At 59.0% G+C, this 12,438-nt stretch overlaps 2 protein-coding genes across 3 annotated transcripts in view; one reads left to right on the top strand and one right to left on the bottom strand.

Annotated features, from left to right (window-relative positions):
• Positions 1-243: 243 nt before the first annotated feature.
• Positions 244-4,998, bottom strand: MST1 (macrophage stimulating 1). Its single transcript, XM_028124315.2, has 18 exons — positions 4,911-4,998; positions 4,124-4,271; positions 3,938-4,050; positions 3,741-3,855; positions 3,515-3,651; positions 3,321-3,441; positions 3,062-3,180; positions 2,717-2,885; positions 2,410-2,540; positions 2,225-2,327; positions 1,937-2,073; positions 1,815-1,850; positions 1,609-1,729; positions 1,356-1,433; positions 1,077-1,223; positions 891-997; positions 644-780; positions 244-516 (listed from the first exon to the last, which is right to left on the bottom strand). Exons 1-18 carry the CDS (start codon positions 4,960-4,962, stop codon positions 355-357), a joined length of 2,133 nt encoding a protein of 710 aa, XP_027980116.2. The 5' UTR covers positions 4,963-4,998; the 3' UTR covers positions 244-354.
• A 418-nt stretch (positions 4,999-5,416) lies between these two features.
• The window catches only part of RNF123 (ring finger protein 123), a 29,827-nt gene continuing 22,805 nt past the window's right edge, over positions 5,417-12,438 (top strand). For both annotated transcript variants that reach the window (XM_028124313.2, XM_028124314.2), the window contains exons 1-9: positions 5,417-5,513; positions 7,422-7,540; positions 7,769-7,853; positions 10,675-10,754; positions 10,883-10,977; positions 11,399-11,453; positions 11,566-11,651; positions 11,945-12,031; positions 12,258-12,325. In XM_028124313.2, coding sequence (XP_027980114.1) covers positions 7,459-7,540; positions 7,769-7,853; positions 10,675-10,754; positions 10,883-10,977; positions 11,399-11,453; positions 11,566-11,651; positions 11,945-12,031; positions 12,258-12,325 — 638 coding nt within the window. In that variant the 5' untranslated portion in view covers positions 5,417-5,513; positions 7,422-7,458. The remainder of the gene's footprint in view (positions 5,514-7,421; positions 7,541-7,768; positions 7,854-10,674; positions 10,755-10,882; positions 10,978-11,398; positions 11,454-11,565; positions 11,652-11,944; positions 12,032-12,257; positions 12,326-12,438) is intronic.

The raw sequence follows: 12,438 nt of genomic DNA, 5'->3' as shown, positions 1-12,438 counted from the left end.
AGGCTCAGCTGCTGCCTGTCAGGGCCAACTGGGATCTCACCAGGCTGGCTCCCTCTGCTGCAGCCTCTTCTGCTAGAAACTGCCCTACACCACCCTTCTCTTACCAGCAGTTTATCTAGGGAACTAGTGAGGCCCTGCCCTTCCACCCCGCTTACAGGCTAAGGTAGTCCTCGAGTGAGGTCTCCCAGCCCAGCTCTGCTGGGCTTGAGCCACCCAGGCCCTAGCAAGGGCATACACCAACTGATTTCCCAGCAGAGGCTAAGAAGCACCCTGCAGAGGTGTAAAGAGGAGAGGCAGCTTTATGTCTGACAGGAAGCTCTGTCCTCTCCCAAGTACATGGGATCAAAGTTGGGCCTAGCCCAGCCGCATGACCTTGTGAATCCAGTCCGTAAACACAGAGACGCGCATGAAGATGGCTGGCCAGCGGGGCCGGGCGCACACTCGGTTGGGGATTATAATTCCCTCCAGGACCCAGCAGTCATGGGTAAAGCAGGCAAGTGGGCCCCCGTAGTCACCCTGGTAGATGGAAGAACTGGTAAGGGGACCCTGGGCCAAGGCAGACAGTAGCCTCCTTGGGGATAAAGTAGTACATTTGCAGGTTCCCGGACCCTCCCTGAGCTGGGAATGGGTGCCCAGCACTGACCTCACAGGCACCCACAGGGGCCAGGAGTCCCTCAGTGCACATCTCATTCTCCCGTATGCGTCCGCGGTGCTTGACGTTACATTCCTGGTTGGAGATGACGTTCAGCGAGGCCACGTTTAGGACATTGTTCCCTGTACCTACGGTGATAAGAATGGGAAGGAGGAGGAAAGGGCCTCTGGGTAGGATCCGAGGCTAGGCCTCCTGGCCTGGGGTAGTCCATGCCCCTGCACGGTGTTCTCTTTCTTACCTTTGGTCTCACCCCAGCCTGCGATCTCACACTTGGTGCCTGGAGGCACCACATACCGCTCAGGGGGTAGGCAGATCAGGGCCACTCGCTGGTTCAGGGTCACAGGTCTTTAATGGGAATGAGGGTGCTCAGCATATAAGCCCACAAGGCTCAGCCCCACCTCACACCTCTTGATTTGTTACACACCTCTCCAGCTTGAGCAGAACAAGCTGGGAGCCTGGGGGCCCGCACACCATCATGGCCACGGGAACCTGCTGCAGGCCTGGCTCCCCCGGCTGTGGGTTCTGGAACAGGGTGCCCAGCCACACCTCATAGCCCATGAGAGGCACATGGCTGGGGGAGAAGTTCTGCTAGATCAGTCATGACTCATAGTCTGCTGCCCCAAGGCTCACCTGGGAAAGGTAGCTAAGGGGAAGACGAAGGCAGGGGGGTGGGACTGGGTCCCCAAACCCAAGGGAGGCTCACCAGGAGGAGAAGCACTGCCGGGCAGTCAGTACCCACTGCTCCTTCACTAGGGAACCCCCACAGAAATGCTGGCCCTGCCTGAAGGAGTAGAGGTTAGGAGAGAACAGTGAGTTCTGGGACACAGGCTGGACTTGGAATCTCTTCACTGGGACCCCTGAGGCCAGGGACAGGTTCCCACCCCCGAGGTGTAAGTGCAGAGGATATAAGCATATACCCTCGGCTCCTCTCTTGGGGAGAGGCAGTTGTGCCTCACCGATTGCGCAAGCTGACTGTCCAGGGCGAGTTCCCAGGCTGGCCCCCCACCACACGCAGCCTGGAGCGCTGCTGGTCCAGGCGGGTCACCCTCTTGCCACACTTGTCAAACACCACCTGGTCTGGGGGATAGAATGGGCCTCGGGAAACTCCGACTGGATGGAGGCCCTTAAGAGGCCCCAACCCAGGCCTGGCACAAGTGCATACCTTGGGGCTCCAGGATGGACGGTGGTTGGTCATCATCTGAAAAACCAAGTTCACCTGCGTTGAGGGAGCCAGACCTCGAAGGTGGAGGCTGGGGGCGGGCCCCGAGGGAGTGTCGCGCTTACCGCAGCGCCGCAGTGCACAGTAGTCGAACGGAGTCCCCGGGTCCGTAGTGTAGCACCAGGGCCCGTGGCTGTCCCTATCCGGGTTCCGGCAAAAGTTCTCCTCCAGATGCGCGTGGGGGGCGGAGGTGGGTGTGAACCTGGGCGGGAGAGGACGCAGAGTCCTAGCAGGGTAATCCCAAACCCCTGCCGGGCTCCAGTTAGAGGGGCGACGGCGTGCCGCCTAGGGCTATGCCCGGGCGGAGCCTGTGGCCTTGGTCCGGGAGGGGCCGGGCGAGCGGACCGACTCACTGCGGCTTGTGCGGCATCTCCGCAGACCAGTGCTGGCACGGGACGCCCTTGCGGGTCCTGCTGACCAAGCCGCGGTACTGCTCCCCCACGCCGTTGTAGCAGTCTGCGGCGGGCGGGGGCGGCCGTCAGCGGGTTCTCGCCCCAGCCCTCCCGCTGCAAGCTCCCAGTCCCAGCTTGGGCCTTACCTTCGGGCCGCAAGTCGTCGGCGCAGCGCGGGATCTGGTAGCAGAAGGCGACGCGCATGCCAGGCCGCGACGTAAAGCACCAAGGCGCCTCGGAGCCGTCAGGGTTCCGGCAGAAATTCTCCCGAAGGTCCCTGGGCGGGCGCTTCTCTCAGCTCTTGGTGGGGCGCAGCTCACGGGCCAGCCAGCCTCCGGCTGGAGCCCCGCCCCCCTGCGCCCCCCCAACCTTCAATCAAGCCCCGCCCCGGGACCCCACTCCTGACGTCCCAGCTGCAAAGGTACGCCCCCCAGCGGCGGCCCGCCACCTCACTTGCAAGCGTATTTCTCCGGCGCAAAACGATGCTGATGCGGGTTCTGCTCGTCCCACCGCTGGCAGGGCACGCCCGCGGCGGTGGTGTTGGCCGTGCCCCGGTAGCCCTCGCCCTTCCCGCGGAAGCAATTGAGCGTCGTGGCCTCGTGGCGCGGCTGTGACTCGGACCCTTGGATGGACGGGTCGGAGCCCGAGGAGGAGCTGAGACCGCGGCTGGGGTTGGAGGCCGAGTCCAACGCCCACGGGCCCACCGCCGGGTCACGCCCAGTCCCTCCTCTCTCCGCAGGCAGGCCACGCCCCCCACGTTTCCCAGGTGCCCTCCCAGGCCCCACCCTCGGGCCCTACCGCAGCGGGGGAGGTCGCAGAACTCTCGCTCCACCTGCGGGTCGGTGGTGTAGCACCAGGGCCGCTCGGAGCCGTCAGGATTCCGGCAATAGTTGTCGTCCAGATCTTTGTCAAGGAACCTGGGGGCGGTAACGGGGCGCGAACAAGATCCTGGGACTCGGGCCCAGGGTGGACCCTGCCGTATTCCCGGGTCCCGCCCCTGGAGTCCTGGGCCCTCCCCTAGCCCGGCCCCCGCGATGCCGCGCCCGCCCACACGTACTTGCCCGGCTCAAAGGGGTGCGCGTGCGGACGCTGCAGGTCCCAGCGCTGACACTCGCGTCCGGACTCGGTGCGGTCCACTGCCCCGCGATAATCCTCGCCATTGCACCAAACGCAAGTGGCTGGAAAGACAGGCCGGTGGGTTCGTAGACGGGCGTGGGCATGTTTCTCCAGTCTCGACCCAGGGCCTCTTACCCTCCCGACAGGACTTGATGCCACAGCTCTGGAAGCGCACTGCAGGGTCTGTCGTATAACACCAGGGACCTCCGGGGTCCCGGTCAGGGTTGCGGCAAAAGTTCTCCTCCAAGCCGTTCCGGAGTGTGGGCGTGTACCTGGGGACAGAGAGCAGCAATTCAAGTGCGTGCTGGGGTCGGGGCAGGCGCCAGGCCGGGCAGGGACCAAGGGGAGGTGTCTGTCTTACTTGTGGTCATTGGGGAACCTATGGCTCCAGTGCTGGCAGGGTAGGCCGCCCATGGTGATGGCCACCGTGCCCCGGTACTTGACCCCATTGTCCATGATGCAGGTCTGCACATAGTCTGGGAGGAAGAGACCCATTGTCAACAAGGCCTGAGGCCTCAGCAGCCCTATCCCTGGCCCACCTTCTCCACAGCCACTTACCTTTCTTTTGGAAGAGGTCACAGCGCCCCGAACGTTTCAGCTGAGTATAGGGTGAGTATTGGGTCCATGGCAGCAGTTGGCAACCGTGGCTGCTCACATTGTAGTGGAAGGCCCTGGAAGGACGAAGCACAGGGTCGCCCAGGTTCACCTGCCTCCCAGTCTTACCTAAGTCCTATGGTCACTCACCTGCAGTCCACTAGGGGCCCGCAACGCCCTGCACACTCCTCAGCATCTGCCACATCCTCTTGCCAAGGCCCGGGCCCCACTGCATGTCGCAGGTGTTGCAATTCCGTACCCCGGAGCACCTGAAAGTCATTCAAGGGCGAGCGCTGCCCTGCGGGGGTGGGTGTGCATGTCAAGTGCATCTGTATCGGCACATCCACACTTCATGCGGGGGATCAAAGCTACAAGGCTTCTGGGATGGACCCTGTGAGCACGTTCAAGGGTCAGACATGGTAGTTATCACCAGTGGTCAGGTTTACTAGGCAAGGCACTAGGCTCAGGTCTAAAACCGACAGTATAATGAGAGCAGTGATGGTGCTTGCCCTGTGGAGCTTATTTCATCTCAGCAACACTAAGGCTCAGAGCTGTCCTATTACCCAGGCAGAAGCCCAGCCCGGGCATTCTGACTCCACGTCTGACCTCCCATCAGCAGTAGGGCATACGCTAGGTTAGAGGGTTAGATTAGGCTCTTGAGGGATAACTGCCTGCATGTGCGCATGCATCTATGCGGTTCCCACAGTGCCTCAATGCTACAGCAGACATTCTAATTTTAATGCAGACATTCTAATGCAGGCCTGAATAAGCAGTGTCCATATGTATTCCTGGGGCTGCCCAGCTCTGCACAAGAAGCCAAGAGCATTCATTGGCTCCATGCCCAGTAGGAAAGTGAGCTCCTGGCTGGAATAGCAGGATGGGCTCAGGGGTGACCCCTTCCTGAAGGCAAATGGGGATCAGGGTGGGCGGCACTCACCAGGGGCCCCTGAGCACTGCGTCAGAAGCAGCAGGAGTGGGAGCCACCCCATCCTCCTGGCTGGAGGTTGCACTGTGACCCACCACAGCCCTATCCGGGAAGTTGTGAAACCTGTCCCTACAGGATTGGGTGGCTCTGCCTCCACACCCCCACTCCAGGCCTGCTGGAGCCTGACCTGAGACCCAGTGGCCGGAATGGGGGTGGAGCCAGGCCTCAGGTCCCCTGGGTGAAATGCAAGGGCCCTTACTCTGGCACAGTTAGCCCCTGCCCTATGTAGTGGGCAGGTGTTCTGTGGGGACATTTGATGTGCCCTGGGGTGGGGTTGGAAACCCTCTGCAGCTTACGTTGATCTGAAGGGAAGAGTGGTGTGGGCACGTTTGGTGCCAGAGGCTTGGGTTCCAGCCCCTGGGTGGTGCGATACTAATCTTTTCTGAGCCTCAGCTTTTCCCTGTAAAGTGGCATATGTTTCCTGATCCAGCCTCAAAGCAGCCTGCCCCTTTTGCTGACTTATCAGCTCCAGCTGTAGGCAAGTCAGCCCACACCCCTGGCAGCAGAGCCCAGAGAGGCTCCCCTCACCAAGTCACAGTTGCCATCCCAGGAAAGGTAAGCGAGGCGACCTGTCTGGCCTGAATGGGAGTGGGAGTGACAGGTAGCAGGGACCCTGGCCGGTAGCCTTTCAAATGTTCTGGGAATCTCTGGGCCCGGCCTCCACGTAGGGGTAGGAGTTGAGATAAGCGGCCTGGGGCTCCCAGTTAGGACGTAGTACTCAGACCCGGCTGGGCTAGTAGCTTCTTCTGCGCAGGCGGGGGTCGGAGGCGGTTGGGCTGTCGGTGGAGGCCCAAGCCGGGAATCACCCGGCAATCACCCGGCTGGAAACCGCGAGGGGGCTCTCTCGCGCGGACGCCGGGCGCTAGCCGATGCGCGTGCGCGGTAAGCGCGCGGTTTGGCCCTGGACAGGCGCCGTAGAGGAGGCTGGGGGTGTTGTGAGCCGGGGCGCCGCGGCCGAGGCTGGGGGTGAGTGAGGGGCGGCTGGGCTCCGAGCGGGGCGGGTCCCTGCGGCTCCCCTCCCGGCCGTAGCCGGCCCAGTGTGAGGGTGCTCGCCGCCCAGGGCTTGCAGCCTGTGACGCAAGACTCCGGGCTAGAGCTGGCCTGGAAGATCCTCCGGAGCTTGGGGCCGGGCGGGGGCGACTTGGGGGAGACATGCGCTGCTCTCTACGTCCTTGGGCTCCGAGATGGGGTCGGTTCCGTTCCGAGCCCGGATCCCTCGGCGGGGCTGGACAGGATCGACGTGGCAGGGAATCCCTGAGCAACGTCAAGTCCGCCTATCACCTGGATCCTCAGCACCTGACACCCGGAGTGGATGTCTGGAAGGTTTGCTGATCAAATGAGTGACCGGGTCTAATCTGCCCCGCACCTCCTCTGGTGTGAGATGGGCAGCGGTCAGTCATGGACGCCCGCGGAGGGCCCGTCGTAGGCGTAGGCGGCAAGGCGGGACAGTCACCTTCCCCAGGGGCAGGCGTGGTGCAGGCTGTGAATGGGCAAGAGTGTGTGGTAGGAACAGAGGACCTGTGTGAGGTGAGATAAGGAACTGGGCTGCGGAGATGGGAGTGCAGTCGAAGGCAGTGCTAGAAGGCCAGGCTCCAGACTAGAGTTAATAGAACTTTCTGTGATGATGGGAGTGTTCTATATTTTCAGTGTTTAGTACAGTAACCGCTAACCATGTGTGGTTACTGAATTTTTGGAATGTGGCTAATATGAGAAGTTGAATTTTTAATTTTTAAGTTTTAATTCAAATGTAAAGAGCTGTACATGGCTAGCAGCTACTGTGTTGGACAGCACAGCTCCAGATCACTGAGGCAGTCACCAGCGACTTAGTGCATCTTCTGAAACAGCTGCAGCAACACCATGACATGTGTGGGGTAGACAGCAGTGGGAAGAGCAGCAGGGTCTGCAGTGACGACTGGGTAAGGGTGGTGCTCTGATGGGCAAAAGGCTGGGCGTGCGAGTGGGAAGAAGAAAACTAGCAGGCCTGTGGACAAGAGCAGGGAAGATCCTGGCCTTGGGTGTCAGCAGGACTTAGAGCTGGAGATGGCACCAAGCCCTTGGACGATGGACCACACTTAGGGGAAGGTGGTGTAGGGTTCTCTCTACTGGATATAAGCTAGACCCGGTGTGGCTTACAACTGAGAAGGAAACAGGGTCTCTCTGTCTCTAGGCCACCTCACTTTGGACACTTGGGTCTCATTTTTTTGGGTTGAGACATTTAGTTTGGTGCAACAAACCTGTACTGTCAGGCCCTATGCTGAACCCTGGAACGTGGTGGGGTCCCTATCCACCCTTCCTGTGTAGGAACTGGGAGGCCCTGCTCTCTTGTACCCTGGGGTTGGTTTGTGTGTGAGTGTGCATGCACCTGACCTCACCTGCTCCCAGGCCTTCTTGCCACCCCAGAACTGAGGTCATTATGGGGGCCCTTGGCTGACTTCAAATAGACAAGCTCTGCCTCTGGCTCAGCCCCCCAGGACTGCTGGCTGCCCGCAAGAGATGAAGGATGGCGTCCAAGGGGTCCAGCATGTCTTTCTCCCGCAAGAGCTATAGGCTGACATCAGATGCTGAGAAGTCCAGGGTCACAGGTAAGGGCTGGCAGGGCTGGGAGGAGGCTCCTTGTGTTGAGGGAAGGAGAAGGAAAAGACAAAGGCAGTAAAGCCCCAGGTCTCATAAGCTGCAGGCCCTGCTGCGCCCCTTGTACCTGTGAGCCAGCTCCTCTTCAGCTGGCCTGGGACCAGGGGCCTTGAGGGCCAGCACAGTCTGGGAGCCGCACTGACCATGCGACCCTTCTCTCCCTCTCCCCTGTGGCACAGGCATCGTGCACGAGAAACTACTGAATGACTACCTGCACCGCATCTTTTCCTCTCCTGAGCATGTGCCCACTGCAGCCACCAGTAGGTATGGCCCTGTGGGTAGCCCCTCACTCCGAAGGACCGGACCAGAGGCTCTGGGTAGACTGGCTTGGGTTCTGTTCTCACTCTGCCATTCCTGGCTATGAGACCTCTGGCCAGAGAGTCTGCATTCCAGCCTCTGTTTCTTCCTCTCCCCTGGCCAGGTTAGTACCTTCCTTCTGAGGGGGTTGTGGAGGTTAGGGAGGTGGTGCACATGCAGTCCTTAGGATAGCAGCTCACCCCTACTCCACAGTCAGCATCTGGTCCATGTGTGCCGCTGCCCACACTTCGGTCCCATCCCGGTCCTCTGTAACCTCCACCTGAACCTATAAAGTGCAGACCCTACCAGCCTCTTTTCCCTGCAAGTTGAGTGCATTTAAGCTTAGTCTAGATTAAAGTTACAAGTGCACTTGAGCAGAAACTTAGAAGAAAAAGAAAAAAAAAATCTCTTATCTTGTTATTCTGACATGACTGCTTAAGGGTGATTTCTTTCTGTTTTTCTTATCTTGTGATGTTTGTAGTTTGGATTATGCTGTGTAGAAATTTTTTAAAACTTCTGTTATCTTCAATTCTTTTTTTTTTTTAAGATTTTATTTTTATTTTAGAGAAAGAGCACATGGGCCAGTGAGCCCATGAGGGGGAAGGGGCAGTGAGGGAGGGAAAGGGAAAGAATCTCAAGCAGACTCTGCGATGCATGGGGCTTGATCTCATGACCCTCAGATCATGACCTGAGCCAAAACCAAGAGTCGGACACTTAACTGACTGAGCCACACAGTCACCCCCACCTTCAGTTCTTAAAAAAAAAAAAAAAAGTTTTATTGAGGAATATTTGACGTGTGATAAACTACATGTATTTAAAGGGGAAAATATAGTAAGTTTTGATCCAGATAACCTGTGAAACCCATCAAGCTAGTGGACAGGTCCCTCACCTCCAAAAGTATACAGAAGTTTAGATCCTATCTTTGTCATTAAACGTTTTCTCCTGAGTGGTTTTTTGTTTCTGAATTCTGAATTAATCTTGGTGGGCATCTTTTAGGGCCTGGGGTCTGCTGTAGCCTTTAGCGCTGCCCCTGGTTTGGAGGGGCTTTTGCTTTTGTAAACAGTGCTGTGAAGAGGTGCCGAGAGTTGGAATCATGCGGCTGGAGCATTTGAACTGCAATCACTTTTAAGACTGTTGCTAGGTTCCTTCTTTAAAGGGTCACATGGATTCTGCCTTCCTGCAGTGAGGCATGGGTGTCCTTATCCCAGCCCCCTGGCCAGCTGGGCTCTTCTGTCTTCCATGGTCTCTGCTCTCTGGGCAGGCACAAAGGACAACACTGTCACCTGCTCCATTTAAGTGGCTGCGGTGGCCATAGGATTCCCACTTGTGGAGGGCCACTGCCCACCTCCACGCCAGCCCCAGTCCTGGCCTGTTCCCAAGGCTATCTGATCCTTGCCTCATGTGATATCAGAAATGGTCGTGCTGTCACTGGTTCTCTGGCTGCCAGGAGGGAGAGCAGGTGGCGGGGCCATCACTCAGCGCTTGTGTGGATGCAGAGCCCTGGGCCGGGACCTAGGTGATCCAGAAAGGGCAGACAAGTGCTGGGTTGGCCAAAGGGCAGTGCTGAGTCTCAGCCCGGCTTCCCCAACTGCTCTTCAGAGCAAGCACAAACCCAGAGCAGCCCTCCCAAGTGGGGGCCCATGAGCACTGCCATGATGCAAGCCTTTATCCCTGGGCCCGTTGGGGTCTTCAGAGATGGGGTTGGCTGAAACTTTCCGTGCTACTGGTGGGGCACCCCCATGGCATGGCCACCACCTGGCCTTGGCTTGGGGTTTAACGGGAATGGGGAGGAGGCTTCGTGCGTCTCTACCTCTTACAGCTCAGTAGTAGCTCACGGCAGGGGGGCATGTGGTTCCTGAGGCTGGGTTGACGCTACCTTGCCAGACAGTGGGTGCTTTGGCCCATCTCTGTCCCCTCCCAGAGCCTACCGTCTTGGCCAGAGAGTGGGGAAGGAGCTGGGACCAGAGGTGGCAGAGTAGGTGCCAGCAGTCTGTGGGCTGGACCCAGATGGGCACCAGTCTCTGTTCTACTCGAGCCCTGCTAATTACTGCCACCCCATTCCCTGCTATTCTTAGCAGCTGTACTCAGGACAGAGCTGGCCAGCATCAGGCAGAGGCCTTTCTCCTGTGAGCATGTGCACTGGGAGGATAGGGGGCCACTCAGATTTCTCCAGCCTCTGTGGCTGGAGCAGACGGCGGATAGGCAGGCCATATGCTCTGTTCCTGTACAGGTGGATACAGGACAGAGCCAGCTAGCAGCTCAGAGGGCTCAGCCCTTCATCCTCCCAAGGCCTGTCTCATTCGGCACAGACTTCCCTGGCTGGGACCACAGGCCTGGGGTCAAGGGCCAGCCTAGCTGATATTGGTATGGGCCACCTTGGGGATCAGTACTTCTCCCGGCCTTTCTCTTCCAGGCAAATTAGCACAGAGCCCCATTTGAGGGTGGACGGGTTATGGGCCATGCAGGGAGCATGCATTATGCTTTGGAATCTTCCCAGCCTCTCTGACATGCAGCTGCTCCCTTTTTACAGATGAGGGAATTAAGGCTGAAGGAGGGCTCGTTTTAAGTCCTGCGGTGCACCACACTAGACTAGTACTTTTTAGTTTAGTGGATAACCCGGCCTTCTGGCCCCTGGCATGCCAGAATCTAGGACTAGACACAATGCTTTTACTGGAGTCTGGGCAGCCACTGTCTGAAGCTCAGAGGAACGGGAGCGGGAGAGGGGTTTAGTGTCATCTGGCTGGTTTCAAGGACTTTTGGGCCCCTCACAGCCTCTGCTCTCCCCCAGGAAACCCCTGAACTTCCAGAACCTGCCAGAGCATCTGGACCAGCTGTTACATGTGGAAGATGAGGATGAGGAGAGCCAGGGTATGTGGCAGTGTCTGGAATGGGATTAGGGGAGCCAGGCTGGGCTCTGGGGGTCCTTGGGCGTGCCCTCTGTGCATTCTGTCAGACCCTGTGCCCTGCCCAACCCCACATCTACCTCTCCTTTTCAGGACAGGTTGAAGGCCGGCTTGGCCCATCCACTGTGGTCCTGGACCACACAGGTGGCTTTGAGGGGCTTCTTCTGGTGGACGATGACCTCCTGGGGGTGAGTGAACGCAAGGCGAGGGGCCCCAGGTCCAAGCCCTTCCTGACATCCCCAAGCTCCTCCTGATGGGGCCTTGGTCTCTTTACCTTTTCTTTATGGGGTTATAGCCACAAACCCCTCCTGATGGGCTCATTGAGTCCTCAGCCCCCAAACCCTCCTGACACGGCCCTGAAACCTTCTTGATGCGACTCCGGCCCTAAGCTCTTCCCAACACAGCCATGACCCCCTCCTGTCATGCTGCTGACCTAGAATCCCTTCTGACACAGGCCTAGGCCTTCCCACCCTGTTCAGGCTCAGTGCAGTATTGGCCATGACAGGCAGGCACCACCAACACCAGCTGAGTTGGGGATGGGGCCCTTCCCCCTTGGGGAGGCAGTCTGTGTCCTGGAGAGAAGGCTGACCATCCCTACTCTTCCCCTAGGTGATCGGACACAGCAACTTTGGTACTATCCGCTCTACCACGTGCGTGTACAAAGGTGAGACCACGCTCTGCTGCGGCCCGGGTCGTGGGGAGGGGATCTGTGGGCCCCCGTCCGAGGCAGGAGGCAGTCTTTGTTCACCTGCTAGGCCTGACTTGGCTTATTCCAGGGAAATGGGTCTACGAGGTGCTCATCTCCTCTCAGGGGCTCATGCAGATTGGCTGGTGCACTATCAACTGCCGCTTCAATCAGGAGGTACGTGTGGGAGAGGCCCCCTCCCAGGGAGACCTGCTGCTGCTGCAGGCCTCACCGGGGCGCAGACAGCCCACCGGACTGTGCGAGGTCTGCTCTGGACTGTAACCCAGACTGCCCTCTGGAGGAGGAATGCGTCCCACCCCATCCTAGGGCCACCCAGCCCAGGCAATCTCTCCTTGTCGCAGAGCATCGGCCTCTTTCTCTAGAGCTCTGTGGGTCCAAGGTTGATGGCCTGTGGGCTCTGGCCCTGCTCCTAACCTACCCCCTGGACCTTATGGACACTTCCTCCTTAGGAGGGGGTTGGAGATACACACAACTCCTATGCCTATGATGGCAACCGGGTGCGCAAGTGGAATGTGACCACGACGAATTATGGCAAGGTAAGGGCCGAGACCCCTGTAGCCTACCTGCCCATGTCCATCCTCACAGCTTGGGATCACTGGGCAGCCGCGAGAGACTGTAGGGCACGGGGTTGGGGGGGAGGGGGCAAGGACTCAGGTCCTCTGTACTTACGGTCACCTCGTGGTAGTGCAGACACAGCTGCGGGGGGCAGAGTGGGCAGGCTTCTGGGCTTCTGTGCATCTGTAAGACCTCCTCCCCTGGCAGGCATGGGCAGCGGGGGACATTGTGAGCTGCCTCATCGACCTGGATGATGGCACCCTGTCCTTCTGCCTGTGAGTCTCCTGCCTTTACCCACAGGCCTGGCCTCTGGGGCCTCCCTGAGCTGCCCTCAGTTTCCCAGTCCCCACCAGGGGGCCAGGCCGACTGTGGTATCCTGGGGGTGGAC

This window comes from Eumetopias jubatus, unplaced genomic scaffold (assembly GCF_037043125.1).
Source record: "Eumetopias jubatus isolate StellerSeaLion01/CBP00866 unplaced genomic scaffold, mEumJub1_p1.0 scaffold_1, whole genome shotgun sequence".
Lineage (NCBI taxonomy): Eukaryota > Metazoa > Chordata > Mammalia > Carnivora > Otariidae > Eumetopias > Eumetopias jubatus.
Note: the sequence above shows the minus strand (reverse complement) of the source record. Positions and strands in the feature narration are given on the sequence as shown.

What these genes read in the sequence shown, in the direction of transcription:
- MST1 (XM_028124315.2), bottom strand. Translation starts at nt 4,962, where the DNA reads ATGGGGTGGCTCCCACTCCTGCTGCTTCTGACGCAGTGCTCAGGGGCC. An exon ending in AGGTTCCCCAATGACCACAA is followed by an intron (nt 3,652 to 3,740) that starts GTAAGACAGACA and finishes CTCTGTCCCCAG; the next exon opens with GTACACGCCCACACTCCGGA. An exon ending in ACAGTCAGCTTGCGCAATCG is followed by an intron (nt 1,434 to 1,608) that starts GTGAGGCACAAC and finishes CTACTCCTTCAG; the next exon opens with GCAGGGCCAGCATTTCTGTG.